Genomic DNA, 18653 nt, shown 5'->3' with positions numbered 1-18653 from the left:
AATCCACACTCCCATCGCCGACTTGGACCTAAAAAAAAAAAAAAAGTCCCTCCCCCACTGGTTCATTATGTAGATACTTCCTGAATTGGTTTAACCACATTGATTAAATAAAAAAAAATATATATATGTATATGCTGTGCGAGGGAATAAACAAAAACAATTCGTTTCAAAGCTGTTGAGGATACCTGGACCCTTACATCACCTCCAGGAGGACATTCAAAATGGTAAGAACAAACCAAACATCACAGCCATTAGCCTACTGAAAAGCCATTAGCCTACATTTTCACACAAATGATTTGTGTTTCGTTGAGACTGTTGTTAGACTTTGTGGAGCAGAGAGTGTTAACTAGTTTGCAATTCTGGGCGTGGGAGACTTGTATACTTAGCCATTCAATCGTAAACACGCAGGGCGAGATAGTATGATGAAATATTTACGTATTTCACCAATCAAGAGAAAGAACGAGGTGCAAGAGCACCGTTTTCGGCCTTTCTCACTGAAAACGTATGAAGTGTGAAATCGTGTCAAATCGAAATCTCTCTCCAAAACGACTTCAGCTGAGGGTTTGTATCAATAATCCAAGGGTAGCGAAGTGCCGAATAGCATGTATTTTCTTTCACACATAGATTTTCAGTAATGATGGTAAACGTCTTTTTTTTTTTGTATGCTTGGCACAGTTGTTTGAACTTTTACAGACCGGGTCTGATATGTTTACTCCAGCTTCACATGCCAAAGCAAATGTGTTGGAAAGAAAAGTTTTTTTTTTTTTTTTTTTTTTTGTTTGTTTTTCCACAAATCACACAAAAATCCATTAAACTGCCATGTCAAATTTATTTGGGAGATCTGAAAGTGCATACACGAACAATGATGTTCTACTGAGGGTTAAAGTCAGGTTTTACATCAAATGAAACAGAAATCTTCTGATATGACTGCCACAGAAAACACAAGCTATTTTCACAGACAGAATCTTATTGCATATTCAATACAGTAGATCAACATTAACAATAACAGTATTTTGCTCACAATAGTCTATTACCAAGGGGCAGTTATTTAATTTAGATGAAGGGGACGGACCAGTCCTCTGATTCACAATGAAAAAAAAAATGCAGTCAAAGTCAGAGAAACATACTTCAAAATAAACAATACTTAATTGGATTTAGGTAAATAAATGTATAGACTGAAATGCACAGCTTAAACACAAGCTTTTGTAACATTTTGTCACTGCATTTTAAAAAGTAAATAAGTAAAACTGAGTGATTTTTAATTTTTAAACTCCTTAATACTGTTTTTCTTGATTTGAAAAATGTTACAGCTAAATCCTAAAATACCACAATTGTCCATGCCAAGCAAAATAAGTGCTAGTTTTGAAGTTGGAAAAGTTAAACCACCTCATATGTTCTGTAAAAGTTGGGCAAATTGAAAACTATATTACTGTATAAACTCAAATATTGTTCAGATATCCCCAACACAACCTTTTAAATCCAAAACATTGCTGTTCTCCCTTTACCCCCCCGATCTGCCTAACAGAATACTGCTATACATGGAAAACACATGAAGCGTCCTGTGTAAGCTCAACATCCTGGAAGATTAGCGCCAACTTGCAATGTTAGACCACATTCTACGTCTTTTCTACCATACTGACAATGTCCCTCAGTCCTTTCTACGCAACGTTACATTAAACCCTTTCCAACTGTTTCCACCAACAAGAAACACTATCCCTTCTGAAGGCATCCAACTGGTTTGCAACCATTCAGCCATTGGTATGCCATGCAACCGTTTGACCTACGCAGCCCAACAATCCATCTAACCTACTTGACAACTGACTTTAAAATCAGAGCAAATCCCAGTTTTACACGTCTATGTAAAAGTAAAATAATAATACTAATGAAAAACAATGACAATAGGATTAATAATAATGCGAACAACAACAACAAGTATGGTGTTAAACAAATTGTTTGAATATAATTTCTAGATGGGTTCACTGTTATTCTTTGTTTTCTCGGAAAAGGTGCTTGACAGGTGAACCATGACACACAGTATGGAATATGAAAGAACAACTGACTAATTACTAGTGAATATTTGGTGGGATATTTTTTGATATACCTGTATAATATTTTCATCCACAATTGTAATGGTAAGAGTAAAAGACACAGAAAAGGGAGGGTGCCAATAGGAAAAGTGTGCACGCAGATAAAATGGCGGTTCCACTAAACACCATGTGGTCAGTTCATTGGAAAGATCTACATTGTTTTGTTTTCGAGCAGTGTGTTATCTGCGCTTTGACGGGTCATTCTCATTAGCTTCTCTGCCACATGCCCTCTTGCTTTAGTAGCAGGGCAGAAATGGTCAAAGTATCCCTACCTCACTGGGATACTTATGTGCAAATGTTATGCATAAAATCTAAATCTCACAGAGCAGCGTCCCTGTCTGCGCTCGCCAAAGCCAATGGAATATAAAGTTTATTTTTCAATTTGGAGGAAGCTTCACAGATAAAGATTTCGAAAAAATAGTAATTATTTTCTTTTTTCAAGTAAAGGACTTATGTCCAGTGTTTGAAAAGCAAAGAAAAATGGAAAGAACATGAGAACGTAAAAGAACCTGTGATTCAGTCTCTCATATCCATGAACCTTTAGAAAAATCCATCAGTTAAAATATGCATTTCAGTTCCGAACAAAGGTCTAGTTTCACAGCCCAACATATATTTTTTGTGTCTTTTGACTGCACCACTACCACACATCCACACACACACACACACACACACACACACACACACACACACACACACACACACACACACACACACACACACACTGGAGCGCTTCTTATCCAGAGTTCCAGAAAACACTATGATCACCCAACAGCATCTTCAATTTCTCCTAGTGAGCAGCAGGATCTGCTCACACTGCCATCTAGTGTTTGCAGCATATCCTGATCACATCCTGCACAATTCAAACCTCAACCACCTTTTCCAGTTTCAGATTCATGTGGTTTGTAATAACACTGGATCACTTCACATGAAAACGTCTCCATTAGCTTAGTACATTGCAGCTCCACTGATAATGTACGACTGACAAGTGGTGACTCAAGAGAGGTCCAGTTTCATTGCTTAGCACCAGCGACAGAGGAAAAAACAAAAAACATAAAAACTAGAAAAATGGCACTGAACCATCCAAAAAGAGAAACATGTTGTGTAGTTGGTGAGGAACAGATTATACCAGAGCTGGTATCAAACAGTCCCTTGCCTCCATGTCCTTCTCATGACTAATTATACTGTACAATATAAGTAACCTGTTACACAGCAGTGCATGCAAAATCAAACATTTACACCTTTCACTTGGATGCACATTTCCCCAGTTCTTTTGTGAAATTAGGCTTACAGCTCCAAATGTCTATATACTGTAAACAAAAGGTACTTGTTTACTGACAAACACGAAGGAAATTGATTTAAGGTAACCCTTAGAATACATAAAATAATATTGAAATCAAACCTATTGGTATGTTTTAAAAGACTAATTGTATTATGCTTATTTATCTCTTTACAAAAATAATTTGAATGGATCACTATAGCCACAGGATTGCCTCGGTTCCATTCACAAAGTGCATTATAAAAGGAGTCCGCACCACCTTGTGGGCTTACCGGATCCTGAGAGGCCTAACATGTAAACAATATTTTCTTCTACGTATTATTTGATATCATATATTTCCATCAGCATAAGAAAAATAAATCACATTAAAGGAGAGCTGTGCAATAACATTAATTAAAACATCTAACTCTCAATATCACAAATTCATTCTACAGTATTTTGTAAGATCAACCTATTTGCTACAACACAGCTGAACTCACACTCTTTCAGCTTGCCAGCCACCACAACCACCAACTACTGTAATAATATTATGGCCAAGATTATATTTGCTTTTGTGATAATTATGATAAAATAAATACAAAGAGCCAATTGGAACAATTTACAAATCATTTGGTAATTTCCGAATGTTATTAACTGACATGTTAAGTGCAGTAATATCAAGTGGTGTCTAGTTGAGAGAGCTAAAACAGCGCATCACAACATTTGACTTCTTTTTAATACTCTGTGCAATTTTTGGCATGTTTAATTATTTTGTATTGAAACTTTGCGTGACCTGTGACAAAAACTATATTTAGAAATGTGAGAAAAATATGGTCTTTTTGATTGTCCTTCAACAAAATCAAAACTTAGAAACAATTAAATATGCTGCTTAAATCCCACAGGGGATTTGTTGGGTTACTTGTGCTTTTTTTAAAACAAAATCAGGCATCCAACATAACACCACCTTAATGTTATAAACAAAAACGTTTTCTTTACACCTGCCATTAATGTCATGTATAGAACATGACCAGCTAAATTTATTTAACAAGATCCAAATAGCTGTAACAGAAACTCAAAACTATTTCACTTTTTTGTGCAAAACCACCAAACAGGTTCACAAATGTTCTACTTTTGGATAAAGTGCTTGTGTGTCTCCACAGTTTATACACTACCCGTAATGCATAATGTTTGCTGGGTACTGCAAATCCTATCCTGAGCTCAGTTTCCCAGAATTACTTCAACTTCGCAACCACACCTCTTATTTGGACTTCATGTGAAAGATACAGTCTGTCACACAAAAACTGTGGAACAAATTCAGATGCTTCCCTCACCACCACAAGAATTGGATTGGATTACTGTTAACTGATTCATGTAAGGTGCAGAAAATTTCATTTAGTACTCATAGCTATCATTAAGAAAGCAATTTGTGCAAAATGAGTCATACATTAAAATTATAAATGCAAATTTGGAATTTACCTTCAGTGTGATAACAGGAGCTACATTTGCAATTTTTTCATTGTTCTGACATTAAACTATACAACCTTAAAACTACAGTGGTAAAGTGTTCCAAGTATTGAAAGGACTTATTGGTTGTTGTTGGTTTTTTTTTTCTGTTTTTGTCCTTGTCATTATTATTATTGTTGTTATTATTATTATTATTAAGTATCCAAATCTGAAAATTGTTTTTTCATTTATCTTTTTTTTTTCTGACAATAACAACAATAAGTGGTGTCTGTGTTGGTGCATGCTCGGTGCAAAGACGGTGAAGCTTTGGGAAAGTGCCATCAGGGTGGCATGCTGGTGTGTCTCAGCCGGTCTGCTGACTGAGAGCGGGCCAGGCCAGGGTTACATTCAACTGCTGGTTGTGTTGGATCAGGGATGTGTGGCTGTAGTGGAGGACCAACTCCCTCAAAGACGAGTAGAGGTTGTAGGGCTCAGCAAAGCCATACCCTGTGGACGTCCTGTAGATCACGCAGTGCTTCACGTCTCCATCCACGCTGCCACAGAAGGAATTTGGTCACTTTTGATAAGCGGTTGATATTTAAGGGGAACCATGCTTCAATAACAAGGATGGGGTCTGCCTAGTTTGAATCATTAATTGCAATAATGGCATTGAAGTGCCTGAAAAACGGGAATTTGTCTTACTTACACAACAGAGCAGGCAAATGATCCCCTCTGAGTCTGGCTGTCTCTGATGAGGAAGGTCCCGTCCTTCCTTCCTCTCAGCAGCTCCTCCGCATCCTTCCGCCTCATCGCACCAACGTACCAGCTGCTGTCCTCCAGGTCCTCACTGTCCGCCAGCGTGTATGGACTATGGCACAATAGGACTGACATTAGAACCTCATCTACATGTTAATGGGTTTTGTTTTGCTTTTGTTTTTCCATTTTTCCATTGCTATTGTGTTTTTTTTTTAATCGCAAGATTCTGCTTTTGTGCATACTATATAATTATTATTTCAAAATTGGAATGGAATATGCTTCAGTTGTCGTATTGTAGAACTTCCTGCAGATGCAGTAATACAAAGACATTAATCTCTATTATGGGTTTAACAAACAGCAGATTATATGTAGTAGCAAACTACTCACAAAACCCTGAAACCCCAACACTTTAGTTTTGGATCAAAAACAACAGAAGCCTAGTTGACACTAGGCAATGAGAAGACTCACTCTTCTTCTTCTTTCCTGATACCCAGCCAATCATTTATCTGGCTCTGTTTTGTGCCTTGCTGAGTGAGCCAGCTGGAAAATAAACAAAACTTGTGTTTAATGAAACATACAGTGAAAACATTCTATCACCGTACAATATATACATTTGAGCTAACCATCACATGTTAAAATTATAAGTAGGACATTGCTGCATCAACAGCAGCTCATCTGTCATTCTGCAATATCTGTAACATAAAGGAAAAAGGGGTTTCAATTTACAGAAGGTACTGATCTCGGATCCTCCTCAGCTGCATGAGATCCGGTTTCAGGCGGTTCATTTTCTTGTCGATCTCCATGTGGGCCAGAGCCTTTGTTCTCAGCTCCTCCTCCAGCTTCTTCTTGCTGCTGTGGATCTCCTCCACTCTTGACTGTAGCTCTTCTGAATTGTTCGGAATCCTGAGGGAATGCGAAGAAAGGAGAGATGGAACAAATTGAGCAGATGATTGCATGTCTGGCTATGTGGTTGTGAGAACGCCTGTCAATTAGAAGCATACTTCTCGGTCTCTGTGCTGCTGTCCAGCGTGAGGAACATGTCAATGTATTCCTTGCAGTAGCGTTCTTGGGTTTCACACTCCTCTTCAAAGATCCGAATGATTTCACCAAAAGCCTCGATAGCTGTCCGCTTGCTTTGTAAGTCCTGGAGAGGGAGAAGGCAAACAGTTCCCACTGAGCTACAGATTTACTTAAACAAATCCAAAGACATTTCAAAAATGAAAGCTGTGTACCTGGGATGTCTGGTTAAACTTTTCATACAGGTGGTCATACTCTTTGCTCTTCTCTTTGTATTGATCTTGCAATACTCTCAGCTGCTCTCCAACTGCATCAATGTCGACCTCCATCACAATCTGCTTCAGGAAGGGAACAAATTAGACGCTTTCAGTCAAAGGGAAAAAAGAACAAAACTACTCTCTGCCAGAGTGCGCTCTTGATTTCTGAAGTCTTCTTGGTCCCAATTTAATGATAATTACATTTGTCTCAATGGCGAAAGGTTTTTGTGCAGTAATGTAATTGTACCACATCGCATCGTCACTGAAATAAAATTAATCGTGCTACACCGTGTATGATCATGTGCCATCAGTTTTGCTTTCTCAAAATTTTCACTTCATCGTTTAAATGTGTACTTGAATATCATCAAGGATGGAAACTATTTGGTAAATATGACCCCTGCTCCTGGCATCAATTTATGGCACTGGTGTGCTCCTCGCTGCAAGTATCATCGCAATGTCCACAATCTCAAGAACGTGAACTAGTAGCACAGCAGTACCCTCTAAAATCTTGGTAGCACTCTGCATGTCTGTCTCCTTTGCTAGGTAAGCCTGTGGCCAAAAGTTAAAAATAGCGCACCAAAAAGTAAACACCCTGATTGTGTCGAGGTGAAGACAGATTGGAAATTTTGATGTCTTTTTCTCCCGATTACTGTCTTGTTTACACTAATAGTTCACTTGCTTTCCTACTCACTTTACTAATTCCATCAGTCAGCTATGTGGGGAAGTGGGCAAACTGCCTTTTAACAAGTGACTATTGTCAAATCTGTTTGTTTCCTTAAAAAAAAAACAAAAAAAAACAGTTTACATTTATTTTTCTCATCCCCAGAAAAAAAAAAAAAATTCTCATCCCTTATGTAAACATCTCGTCATCATAACATTAGACTATTTACATGCAACACTTGGGCTTTTACAAACTCACTTGCTGGTATCTTGATAATGGGTAGAGTAGCCGTGTGTCCAGTTTACTATTATACTGGGCCAGAGATTTGTTCTGGTAATACTGGATCAGGTTCACCAGAGAGGGAAACGCCAGTGGCTCTGAAAAGCCAAACTTCCCTCCTTTACCAAAGATCTTAATCAGTCGGTTGCAGCCGTCCTTCCTGCAAGGGTCAAACAATAACTGTCAGGCAAAGACGGAAACATTCCCACTACAGCTACTGTTGACAATTGAAATAAATAACACTTGGCATCTCACCGCTGCTACTGATGAGTTGGAATTGTAGTTGGTACATTCGTGTCAATGAAACCTTAATTGCAGATCACCCCTCCCCCCATTTGCTACTTCTATTCCCTAAAAACGGTTCCAATACTCAAGTAATGTAAAATTATAACAATAATCAATAATAACATGCAGATATCATAGCACCCAAAAAGTTACACTGTCAGCTCCAAATCTTCACTTCACAGGCTCAGATGCACTTGAGTTTAATATGCAGTTATTATGGAAAACAGCTTTATCTTCATCTACTTTCAACTGCCAGTGTAGGAATCAAAAATCAAAACTCATGAGATAAGTAAGTCAGGTGATGCTGTTGCTTTTTTGTTAACTTCAAGTTAACTTGAAATCAGACAAAATATTGAGAATTGTGCAGTGCAAAATTGCAAATATAAGATATTAAGTCCACAAATCCGCTCATCACATGTCCCATAATAAACTCAACTGAAGATAAAAATTGTTAAATTCTTTGCCAATATTGAACTGTCAAAATGAAAAACTAGAGTGCAGTAATATGTAGAAATTGAGAGCCTGGACACAGTGTCCAGACAGGGCAGACTGGAATTGCGCCGTCTGTTCCTTTAGACAAATGTGAGACGAATGTGTGCCTGGAAAAGCATGACTGAAACACTGTAGACGGGGTGTAATGTTGCGGACGGCCACATACGCTGCCAAACTACAGTCACCATGGTTTCACATTGAAACCTTGTACGTCTCGGGTTATTTCTCAGAATTTAGATTTTTGTTTTTTATCGTACAAACAAAAAAAACTGCTTTCGACCCAACAGTATATGTTTGCCTCCATCTGGTTTTGGCAAAGAGGTCAACATTTAAAGTCGGTAACCCGACTCCTGATTCTGGCATCAGGAGATTGAAACCCGTAAAACACATTCGTTCCTTGATTCATATATTTTTAATGGTTGAAATATTGATATGAAACATGTAAACATATCACCTAAAATTCCGACTCTACTTGCCTCAACGTGAGAGTGTATTCCCCCTCTACTTTGCTGGATGCATCTCGGACCAGGAATGTGCCATCGGGAGTGTTTCTCATCACGTCATTCACTTCTTGTCTGATTGAACGATGAAAAGAAATGTTGACGATATGTCAAAATGCTGAATTAATGCCAGCTGTTCTGATCGTATGACTTGCTGACGGTTTAAATCTTTGCCCTCACGTAAAAGTACTTTATACCTTGAAATGTTTCCCCAGTACCACTCCGCATGTGACAGATGGTTGTCACCAGAGCCGCAGTTACACGCTGCCATCACTTCAGTTGTATCGTTACTGTGTTGAACTTCTGACCGCAAAGGTACAAGAAAATTGCATGAGTTTTGCAACTACGAAAGTGTGACACTGAAACACAGATTACTTTCGAGTAATCTGTTTCCTTGTTCCTCTTAAAATTTACGTTTTCAATAATAACGTGTTTAGAAGCAAAAGTGCTAAAATCGGCAACGTCAGACCTGTCGCATGTTGAACAAGCAAAACAAAGCTCAGAAATACCTTGTTCCCTGGTAAAGTTGGTTGTTAGAGAGGCGAGTGCATCGTCGTGATCAACAGAAGATGAAGCGTCCTGCCGATGCGCCATCAGAGTGCTAGACTGAGCCTCGCTGTTGTTTTGACTCATCTCAGGATCCAAGAACTCTGCAATGTGAACAGCACGGCGACCAGTTATTAAACACGCTGCTGACCCACTCACTTGGGAAGGACGACTGCACTTGATATGGTTTTGTTCCTTATTCTTATACACCATGTGTGGACTCGTCTTCTGACAGATGACACTGACTGACTGCCTCAAATACCAGAACGGGCACTCCTCAACACTCGGGCATACTCGCCTGAGCTCACTGCTGCTTAGCACTCAGCTTGCCCTGCCCTGCCTCGCCTCGCCTCGCCTCGCCTCTCCTAATAAACAACAGCTGTCAGCAGTGGGATGCCATGCCAGCCCGGAGGACTGCAGCTAATGTACCAGTGTGTCTGTTTGTGTTAATTGTTCCTCTATGTGTTAATGTGGCATCAGTGGAGCAGAAAAAGGTGAGAACCTGTCCGTCAGGCATCTCCTGAAGGAGTAACGTCTTTGTGTGGGTGCTCCGTGTTTACCGGTCTGCAGCTTTGAACACACGTGCTGATGTGTTATGAGAGAGCATGCTGACGGCCCTTAATGTCTCGCCAGAACTTGTGGTGGCATGCCGGTAGATGCATTAAATTTTTTCTACGGACGGCGCTGCAAGTTAGAAGACTGGCACGTATCCTGTTGTAAAATGAGGAATTGTGTCAAGTCATTAACCCCTGTTGCACCAGCCGCTCTGTCTAAATCCGCCTAGTTCACAAACCTCAAAATCATGTAATCCCAGCTGTTATGATTTCTCTTGGAATCTCAACAGAGAAGTGTTGGTCAATCTTTTTGATGGAGCAGAAAACAACTACCAAATTTGTGACTGAGCTGAGAGCAGCTGACCAGCGAGCCCATAAATGTGAGTCGTAAAACCACAGAAAAATAACCTGGAGGCCAGGGAGACTTGTTATGGGGACAGAATTGAAACTCTAGCCTCAAGAAATATTGTGTTTAGTGACATTGTGACACAAAAGTCAAGCCATAAAGTTGGTAGAGAATGACGGACGACATCTGTTGCTCTCCACCTCCAGTGTTTCTACATTTCCTGTTGGCCTTGCATTTGGATATTGGCAATGTACAGTCAACTGTCATTCTCAATTCATGGCCTTAGCATAATTCATTGGCTCAGATTGTCGACCTTACATCACCCATAAACCTCTATGTTTGGAACATGTAGTTGACTCTTTTTGCCCCCTTTACACTGCTGTCTTTGGCTTGAGAATTGAGATTTGATCCTCATGGCAGTTTTCATGTGTTAGGTTGCTGCCCATTGGGTGTCACAGTGTGCTACTAAACCTAAAGCTCAGCAGTGGTAGGATATTCAAGTCACAGAAGCCCTGCACTACAGCTAAATTGGCTTTTACATTTTGAGAAAATTGGAGAAATTTGGAATGTCATTTGGCAGCTTTAAAATATATAATTAGTAGTTGCATAGCATTTTTAGTATACAGAAAAAATAAGCACCAATGCATTACGGCTTGTCAAGATTAAAGCCTGCCAATCGTCATACTGATCAGTTGTTGCTGGGCTGTGTTGTGTTGATTTGTATTCTATAGTTAATGTTACAGACACTTTACAGACATTTTTTTGTCAGCAGTGAAACATAAAATGCTTCGTATAGCCTTTTTTTAACCTTACCGTGAGCTGCCGGTGAAGGCTCGGGCCTTGTGGCCATGGATATTTTGGTCCACTGTTGTGATTGGTTAAGCGGCGATGACATCATCACAGGAGAAACAGAATGGGGCTCAGGATTATCCACCATATGGTTGGTGCTCCCGTCGACGATCGCGGACTCGTCCCTGAGATTGAGCGACGCTAGTGATGACGTGAGGAGCTCATCCGTTGCGCTGAGCCGGGACCCTTCCTCTCCAGCCATTTTCTCGATGTAGACACAGCCGGTCTAACAGTTTTATGGAGGCGTGGAAGCGGCAGGGTGATTGGTGCCACAGTGCTGTCGATCACATACTATCAGCTTACCGTCGCACTCATGGCTGAGGACGGAGGGCGATGATGTAAAGTTCAAGGCTGCCCCGTGTTGTGGAGGTAGAGCATGTTTTGCAGCCTGAACACCTTGGCTAGCCTCACCAGGAAGCACATTATAACATTGCCAGTGGGATCCCAGCTCGAGCCTAACTGAACTGGTAATGGTTGAGCACTGTCTGAGCTTACAGTCGTTCAGGTGGAGGTAAACATCCTGGGGAGCAACCACAGTTGGAGAGACTCTCTGAGGCTAGTCACTGCGCTTTGGACCCATCAGAGAGCCGGCACTCGTTTTATCGTTTGAGTTGACAACCTGGGATCACAAAAAGGAAGAAAAAACATAGATCAAAATTCCCGCAAGCATCTTGAGAAAACAGCCTGTTTTCTACGTTTAAATCTATTGGTAAGCAATTACAAAAACAGTTTAAACACTTGATCTCCCATCTGGACTCCAAACTGTTACGTTCTGCCGATAACATTCGCATTTTATTGTAAAATCCATCCGTATCTTTTGTCCATGCAAACATTAGGTTTCAGTGGAGGGAAGATTAACATCCCTAACGTCCCTCTTTCCACTGTTTTTATTTTTTTATTTTTTTATGGCATGCAAGGCCTATTTTCTCTTTTTTTATATATATAATTAGCCGTATTTGTCAGATGTAGAAAATAATTGTTCATTTACAAGAGAATACAAATCTGAAAATTTAGACAGTGGAAAAAATATTGTGAATTTTAAGGAAAATGATAAAAAAAACATAATCTTTCAGGCTCGATCCACACAACTTCTACTAAACAGCTACTACTGAATACTAAACTTAGAGAAAAAAAATAACATAAAAAAATAAAGGACCTTGCTTCTGTATTATTATATATTTTAGAATTCATATTTTCCAGAAATATTCTGACCGGAACACACACGGCCTCCAGAACTTCCATAACAGAAATTAAAAAGGGGAAAATTAAGTTCTTGATTTTTTTTTTAAGAAATCATCACACTAACTCCATATCTGCTGAAAGCAACATCCTCGTCTTATTTAGTACATCTGATATCAGTCAGCAGTTTATTTCATCCCATACTCCAATTGAATTTGTGATTGGTTCCGCATTTGCATCACAGCTGTTCGTTATAAAGACTTCCAGAAATTGAAATATTTCACGAAGATTTAGGCCCTTTTTTCTAAGTATGATTTGATCCTGTTATCATAGAAATTTTTAAAGGAAATTCAATGTCGTCATCGATCTACGATGTCGATCTCTTTTTACCTAGCCCAGCAAACCGCTCGTACACTTATACCATTTTACATTTTTATTTTTGGGCCACAGCCTTAAGAACAAACACATCCATTAATTAATTACAAAAAGATTTGAAAAGTTGGAATAAGTTTGTGTGGTCGCCAGGTGGCTAGAAACACAGTTTGCTTCTGCAATGGAAGAATTTGGTCATTTGGGTGACATAACACTGCAGATTAAAAGTCGAAGGACTGAAAATGGCGTCGGAACCCAAAACATCGAACAGTACGCAGCAATGAAATCTTCGCTGCTCAATATTTGCAGTACACAGCGTTTGGTTCCTTGTGGGACGACCCACTCAGGCAAACGCAATGTAAAATGGAGTCCCACGATCATGATCGTTACGTGGACATACATTTGTCTCCAGCAAGAACTTCATGGATGCCACCATCTGGACCGCTGATATATCTCAGTGTAAATCATTGATGGCTCAAGTCTTGTGCCTGTATTTCAGAATCGCAGGCTTCCTCACACAGTTTTTGTTGTAATCATTGCTGAACAAAAAAAATGTAAATATTGTTTACGTTGCTCTCATACTTGGATTTGTACGAATAGCAACAAAACTGCCCGAATAGTGAAGTTTTAATTAGAAATATCTCATGGAAGCCCATGAAGTGCAGCAATGCTCTTGTGAAGATGCCCTATATTTTTTTTTAGTAATAGTGAAATCATGAATGCACCATCCAGGAGATCATGCTAATATTGAATCTACAGATGAATACTCATTTTGGAAGGTATTTTGGTTTTCTTCCATTGGTGGTCATATCATCTATATTCGATCATCCTTGGCTCCAAAATCGAGATCGCCGATGGTACGCCATATTTCCCAAACGCCTTCCAGCTTTTCGATGTGCCATACCTAAGCTCGCAATAACGGAGAGCCGTAAAAGCTGAACATGCGTCAAACTTTCAACATGGCAACATCCCATACAGATATAAGCCTAAAAGAAGGAAACATTGACATGAGACTGGGCAGCACTTCACAGTACAGACCTACCTGGGCCAAGACGGAGGAGACCGGGCGGCAGGGGAAGCCAACGTCTCATCGACATCAACGAAGCAGGGAATAGACGTGGCTGGACGCACACGTGGCTCAGATCAAACCAACCACAGGCCGTGGTCCTCACGCCATCTGATGTCCCTCCACCCTCCCACTTCTATCCCGTACTGTCTCTCTTCCCGCGTCGTCCATCTTTTAAAGATCCTCTCCATTTGGTTGTTGTCACTTTCTCGTGAGTGCTGCAATTTCCCACGATGCTGTTCCTTCGGGTATTTCCTCTCGTCTCTTCTGAAATGAGTCGTCCTCATGAAAATCAGGATTTTCCAAAACATTTGCCACCTTGTTTTTACCCCCCAAAAACAGAATTAAGAGGAGGAAAAACTCAGTTATTTTAGTTTTGTGGTGCAAAATGATAGTATAAAATGTATTTCATAAGAAAAATTGCTGTAAAAAAAATTTGAGTTCTGCAGATTGTATTTATAAAGAAAAGATGAAGGTAAAAAAAAGGAGCACTTCTCCTCGCGCTGTAACTCTTTTCACAGTTTGAGAGCACAGTGTGGCTGCACAGTGGGGGGACAGAAGCATGAGAATGAGTCGGTGGGATGGAAGAACTCCCTATATAAATAAATAAGGCAGGGATGCCACTGTTGCTATACAGAGCAGGGGGCTTAATGCTTTCCTGAAATCCTATTGGCCGGCCTGTTGCCATGTGCTGGGGAGTCAGCAGAGATGCCGCTAACAAATCAAGGAAATGTTCTAATATTAGACTGTATGTATCTAGGCAGTGGGAGCCCCTGACCTCTCAACTCCGCCAGCGTTACGTTCCACTTCACAGATCAGCATAATGAAAGAAGCGGTGTGGAAGTAACTGCCTCAAAAAAAAAATGTTACGGCATCGTAGACAAAACAGCAGACAGCCTCCCACCACTCTGACTCCCTCCATCACAGCCAGCCAGCTAGCGCCGTGACCAATGGAGAAAGAGGAAGGAGATGAAGCAGTCGTCATTTTTCAGGTTTTCAAAATCACATGACACTGGTGATGTATTTTTATTCTGCAAACAGTTTTTAGAAAATCCATTTATGGAGGTGCTGTTTCTGACACTCATTTTGTAATTTTATTCCTAAAACAGCCAATTTGTTACAATCTTGCTCTTACTGTTATATGCTTTGATAAACTAGGTCCCAGCATAAAATATTAATAGAGTGCGACTTATTTACTGCCGGCTGCGCTGCTGCTGTTCGGCATTTCAATGAAGCTTTTTTTCTTTTCTTTTTTTCTTTTTTTGTTTGCTGCATTGTTGAATTATGTTCTCTCATGTATTGTTTGATAGCTCTCTCAACATTCCCACAAAATCTCTCAATTTATTTATTTTGCGTAGTTAGTTCGGTACAATACACAGCCTACACAAGCAAAGCCTGTAATTACAAAAAAAATACAAAAAATAAAAATCCAGATAAAACAAAACAGACCATTCCGGAAAAACAAACCATGATTTAATGAAAATATTCCTTTCATAAATATTTAAGGAGAATTTAGGTCTTATTTGAAGGGTTTTCTGTTTACCTTGGAATACAACAAATCAACCCAGAGCTACAATTATAAAGCCCTCTTAAAGGTTTGATTTTAAATGTGCTGTAGATTAGTTATGCCAGAGGTTTATTATTTTGTGTCATAATTCTATATCAATATCAGTAGTGCTTAACACCGTAATGAAGAATTTAAAAAGCTGAAAGTTTTTAAATTCTTCATTACGGTCAGCAAAGTCAGTTGATTTCCTGAACTAAGCGACCAATATTATTTATTTTAAAAACCAACGATACACCCTTGTTTAAGCAATACAGTACAATCACTATGGCATACTTTGGTTTCACATTTTTTATTTTGTTTGCCCCTTGGATAACATTGGCCTTTTTCAATGATCACAGTACAGATAATAGCAAATAATAGATTACCAGTTTAATGTCAATTTCCAAAGCATACTTTAAGCAGCACACAGGAAACATGCACTTAAATTTTACGTGTGGCTAATTGTTTTGTTGAGCTGCCTGTACGTGGAAAAAAAAAATCACTGGCTCTTTGTAAGGGAGAGAAACTCTCTCCTGGTATCGGCATCATCTTGAAATTTTCCCAGCATCACACTTGTAATAGTACTGGCATTCATCTTCTGCACACCCCTCATCAACATACACATGTGGCTGAAAAGCAAAAGCAACAAGGTTAAGTTGGAATGTAAATAAAGAAAGGCAGGTTTGTTCCAAAGCATCGTTTGACATAAATTTATCCAGAATGTGTTCAACTCAGTGGGTTTTGCCTCGTGTGTCATAATGTCATAAGTCAGTAAACTTATAAGCAAGCAGATGTCTCACCTCGCCTCAATCACCACAGCCACTCCGGCTGGTTCCAGTGCCTCAGAAATGGCCTCAGCAATCTGTTTAGTTAAACGCTCCTGAACTGTGGAAAAAGTAAGACATATGATGTAGTGCGGAACAATTAAGGAAATTGTATACAACACCATAAACCCAGAGAGAAGTGCAGCTTTGTCACCTTGTAGCCTCCTGCTGTAAATCTCAACAATCCTAAGAATAGAAAAGAAAAACAGTTTAATGCTAATGCGTGTGCAGGCGTGAGTCCTGTGTGATTTAGTAACTCACCTTGCGAGCTTACTGAGCCCAACCACTTTCTTGTTTGGAAGGTATGCTATGTGAACCTAAAAACAATAGAATAAAAAAACAAAACAATTGTTTTTCTAACTTCCCACTATTATCGGCTTGATTTTTCATGCTCAATATTTAAATTAGACCATAAAACTGACATTAATCAAACGTCATTTGGAATTGTAAGCGTGTTGGTGAGTAATTCATAGTAACATTGTTAGACTTTGATGTTTGTGTTTGAGTTTATAAATTGTGACTATGAACAAGATTTTATTTATATGAAATTAAGAGTAAAATTCAAGTAAATCTTTGTGTCATGAATGAAAAACCAAAAAACAAGTTTCAGTCTACAGAGTTTTGACTTTTTGGCTTTCTTTGCCAAAAGTCCTTGCAGTCCTTACCCTGCCGAAGAAAGGCACGAGGTGATGTTCACAGAGAGAAAACATCTCTATGTCTTTGACAATCACTATTTCCTCGTGGTTTTCATCAAAGATGGCATCATTCAGGACATCTGCAGGTCAAACATTCGACGAGCATGTTAAACACGTTAATACACGGAATATTGGTCATTTTATGACCTTCCACCCCACTACCCCCAACTCAGTTAGGACTAAATTAAGCATCCAATTAGGTTCTTATAATTCTAGAACTTGAAAAGGATGAACATTTATATTTCAACAGCACAGCAAACAGTGAAATGCACACAAGTGGGGATACTTCTTACCTTGAGTCGTTTCCTTGTAGCCTTTAGTGAGGAACTGCATGGCTTTGGCTGCCCGCAGTGGCGTACGAAGAAGCCCCTCTCTGCCAACATCCTCTCCAAGCCCTCTCAGTATGGTGGCGTAGGCATCCTCAATGTGAGACAGCTTTTCTGAAGCTGCACGGTCCTCTCCTTTGCACACACCATTTTGCTTTGGCTCGTTGTGCATGTTGGAATACCCGTCCACTGTTCCGTTCATTCTGGCTCTTTGCTCTGCGCTCAACACTGCAGGGATGCAAGGAAACAGTCTCAGTGGTACACCTCTGGTTCGGGGGTCTTTTTAAAGTCTGAAGCGACTCCCCCAGGCCAAAAACATCTCACAGGCATCAGTAGAGATAACTGTGTGTGAATAATTGTCTGATCTCTGTTCAGCGGTAAGGCCAGACTTTCCATGCTGAGCAGGTTGCAACGCAAATCAATTTATCACTGTTTAGCGTCCGAAGCCAGAAAACAACAGCATTTGAGCGATCCTGTGATTCTAGTCTGAGACGGAGACATAAGTCATATGATCCGACTAAAGATCATCAAATGCAGGCCCCAAGAAACCACACTTCTCAAAGCCTTTGCAGTATATCAGGAACATCATTATATCCAGACAATGCTAGAGAAGAGATTCCATGATGGGTCTAGCTGAGGGGAAACTTGAGTCTTCGCTCATAGCTGCCTGTGCGTGTTGATTAAAAGTTCATTGGATTTAGTCATTCCAAGGTATGTAGGTCAACTGCCTGTTATCACCACCGCCTGATTGTTGAAGCATATAGGCTCACGTGGGACGGTGTTGGTTCCAGTAATTAGTTCCTGTTCCTGTGACATTAAGGAGATGATCAGGAGATGATCATCTGTGCACTCCTGTCCAAAACAAGCATTGAATGGCCGTGGCATAGCTACATACAAATTGTGCACTGTGTAGCGTCTTGACACTTACATTTGAATGCAACTTTCTTCAAACTCAGCGTCAGTGGCAGAGCAAACAGTTTCAATTCCTCAATTGTGTGTAATTTCTCAGTTACACATTTTAAGCTGTTTGTGTCGTTGTTAGTCACCAGCATTGCAAACAAATTGATCTTCATGATGTTCTGTTTCCTCGAAATACATTACATTACGGTTCAATCTCACACTGCATAATCTCATTGCCTGCTGACTGTCTTGTCAGCAGGCTGCACAAATACATTAAATGTTTTCATGCTTCAGCATGAAATTATACCACCTCATTAGCACCCCCTAGTGGCCACTTTGTTGTATGGCAGGTGGTAAGCGGTCAGTCGAGTGTCTATGGTCTGATGCCAAACTGTCCAGTCTGTGTCAATCCCCTTCT

General features: G+C 39.8%; 2 protein-coding genes across 3 annotated transcripts; both read right to left on the bottom strand.

Moving 5' to 3' along the window:
- Positions 1 to 1293: 1293 nt before the first annotated feature.
- On the bottom strand, positions 1294 to 14478 carry LOC142885900 (phosphatidylinositol 3-kinase regulatory subunit gamma-like). 2 transcript variants are annotated; one of them, XM_076022688.1, is made up of 12 exons: positions 13921 to 14478; positions 11292 to 11946; positions 9542 to 9682; positions 9230 to 9335; positions 9005 to 9107; positions 7735 to 7911; positions 6774 to 6896; positions 6543 to 6685; positions 6268 to 6444; positions 6010 to 6081; positions 5492 to 5653; positions 1294 to 5339 (listed from the first exon to the last, which is right to left on the bottom strand). In XM_076022688.1, the coding sequence occupies exons 2-12, from the start codon at positions 11527 to 11529 to the stop codon at positions 5150 to 5152; spliced, it is 1632 nt and encodes a 543-aa protein (XP_075878803.1). In that variant the 5' UTR covers positions 11530 to 11946; positions 13921 to 14478; the 3' UTR covers positions 1294 to 5149. The 2 variants fall into 2 exon arrangements, with proteins under 2 accessions (XP_075878803.1, XP_075878804.1); XM_076022689.1 differs by having other exon boundaries at positions 6774 to 6893.
- A 911-nt stretch (positions 14479 to 15389) lies between these two features.
- LOC142885898 (GTP cyclohydrolase 1 2-like) lies at positions 15390 to 17600 on the bottom strand. The gene is made up of 6 exons (XM_076022686.1): positions 17303 to 17600; positions 16980 to 17089; positions 16576 to 16631; positions 16469 to 16500; positions 16291 to 16375; positions 15390 to 16119 (listed from the first exon to the last, which is right to left on the bottom strand). The coding sequence occupies exons 1-6, from the start codon at positions 17535 to 17537 to the stop codon at positions 15990 to 15992; spliced, it is 648 nt and encodes a 215-aa protein (XP_075878801.1). The 5' UTR covers positions 17538 to 17600; the 3' UTR covers positions 15390 to 15989.
- Between the last annotated feature and the right edge of the window lie 1053 nt (positions 17601 to 18653).

Source organism: Nelusetta ayraudi, unplaced genomic scaffold, assembly GCF_046127955.1.
Source record: "Nelusetta ayraudi isolate G7.1 ecotype Tasmania unplaced genomic scaffold, CSIRO-AGI_Nayr_v1 ptg000013l, whole genome shotgun sequence".
Taxonomy (NCBI): domain Eukaryota; kingdom Metazoa; phylum Chordata; class Actinopteri; order Tetraodontiformes; family Monacanthidae; genus Nelusetta; species Nelusetta ayraudi.
Note: the sequence above shows the minus strand (reverse complement) of the source record. Positions and strands in the feature narration are given on the sequence as shown.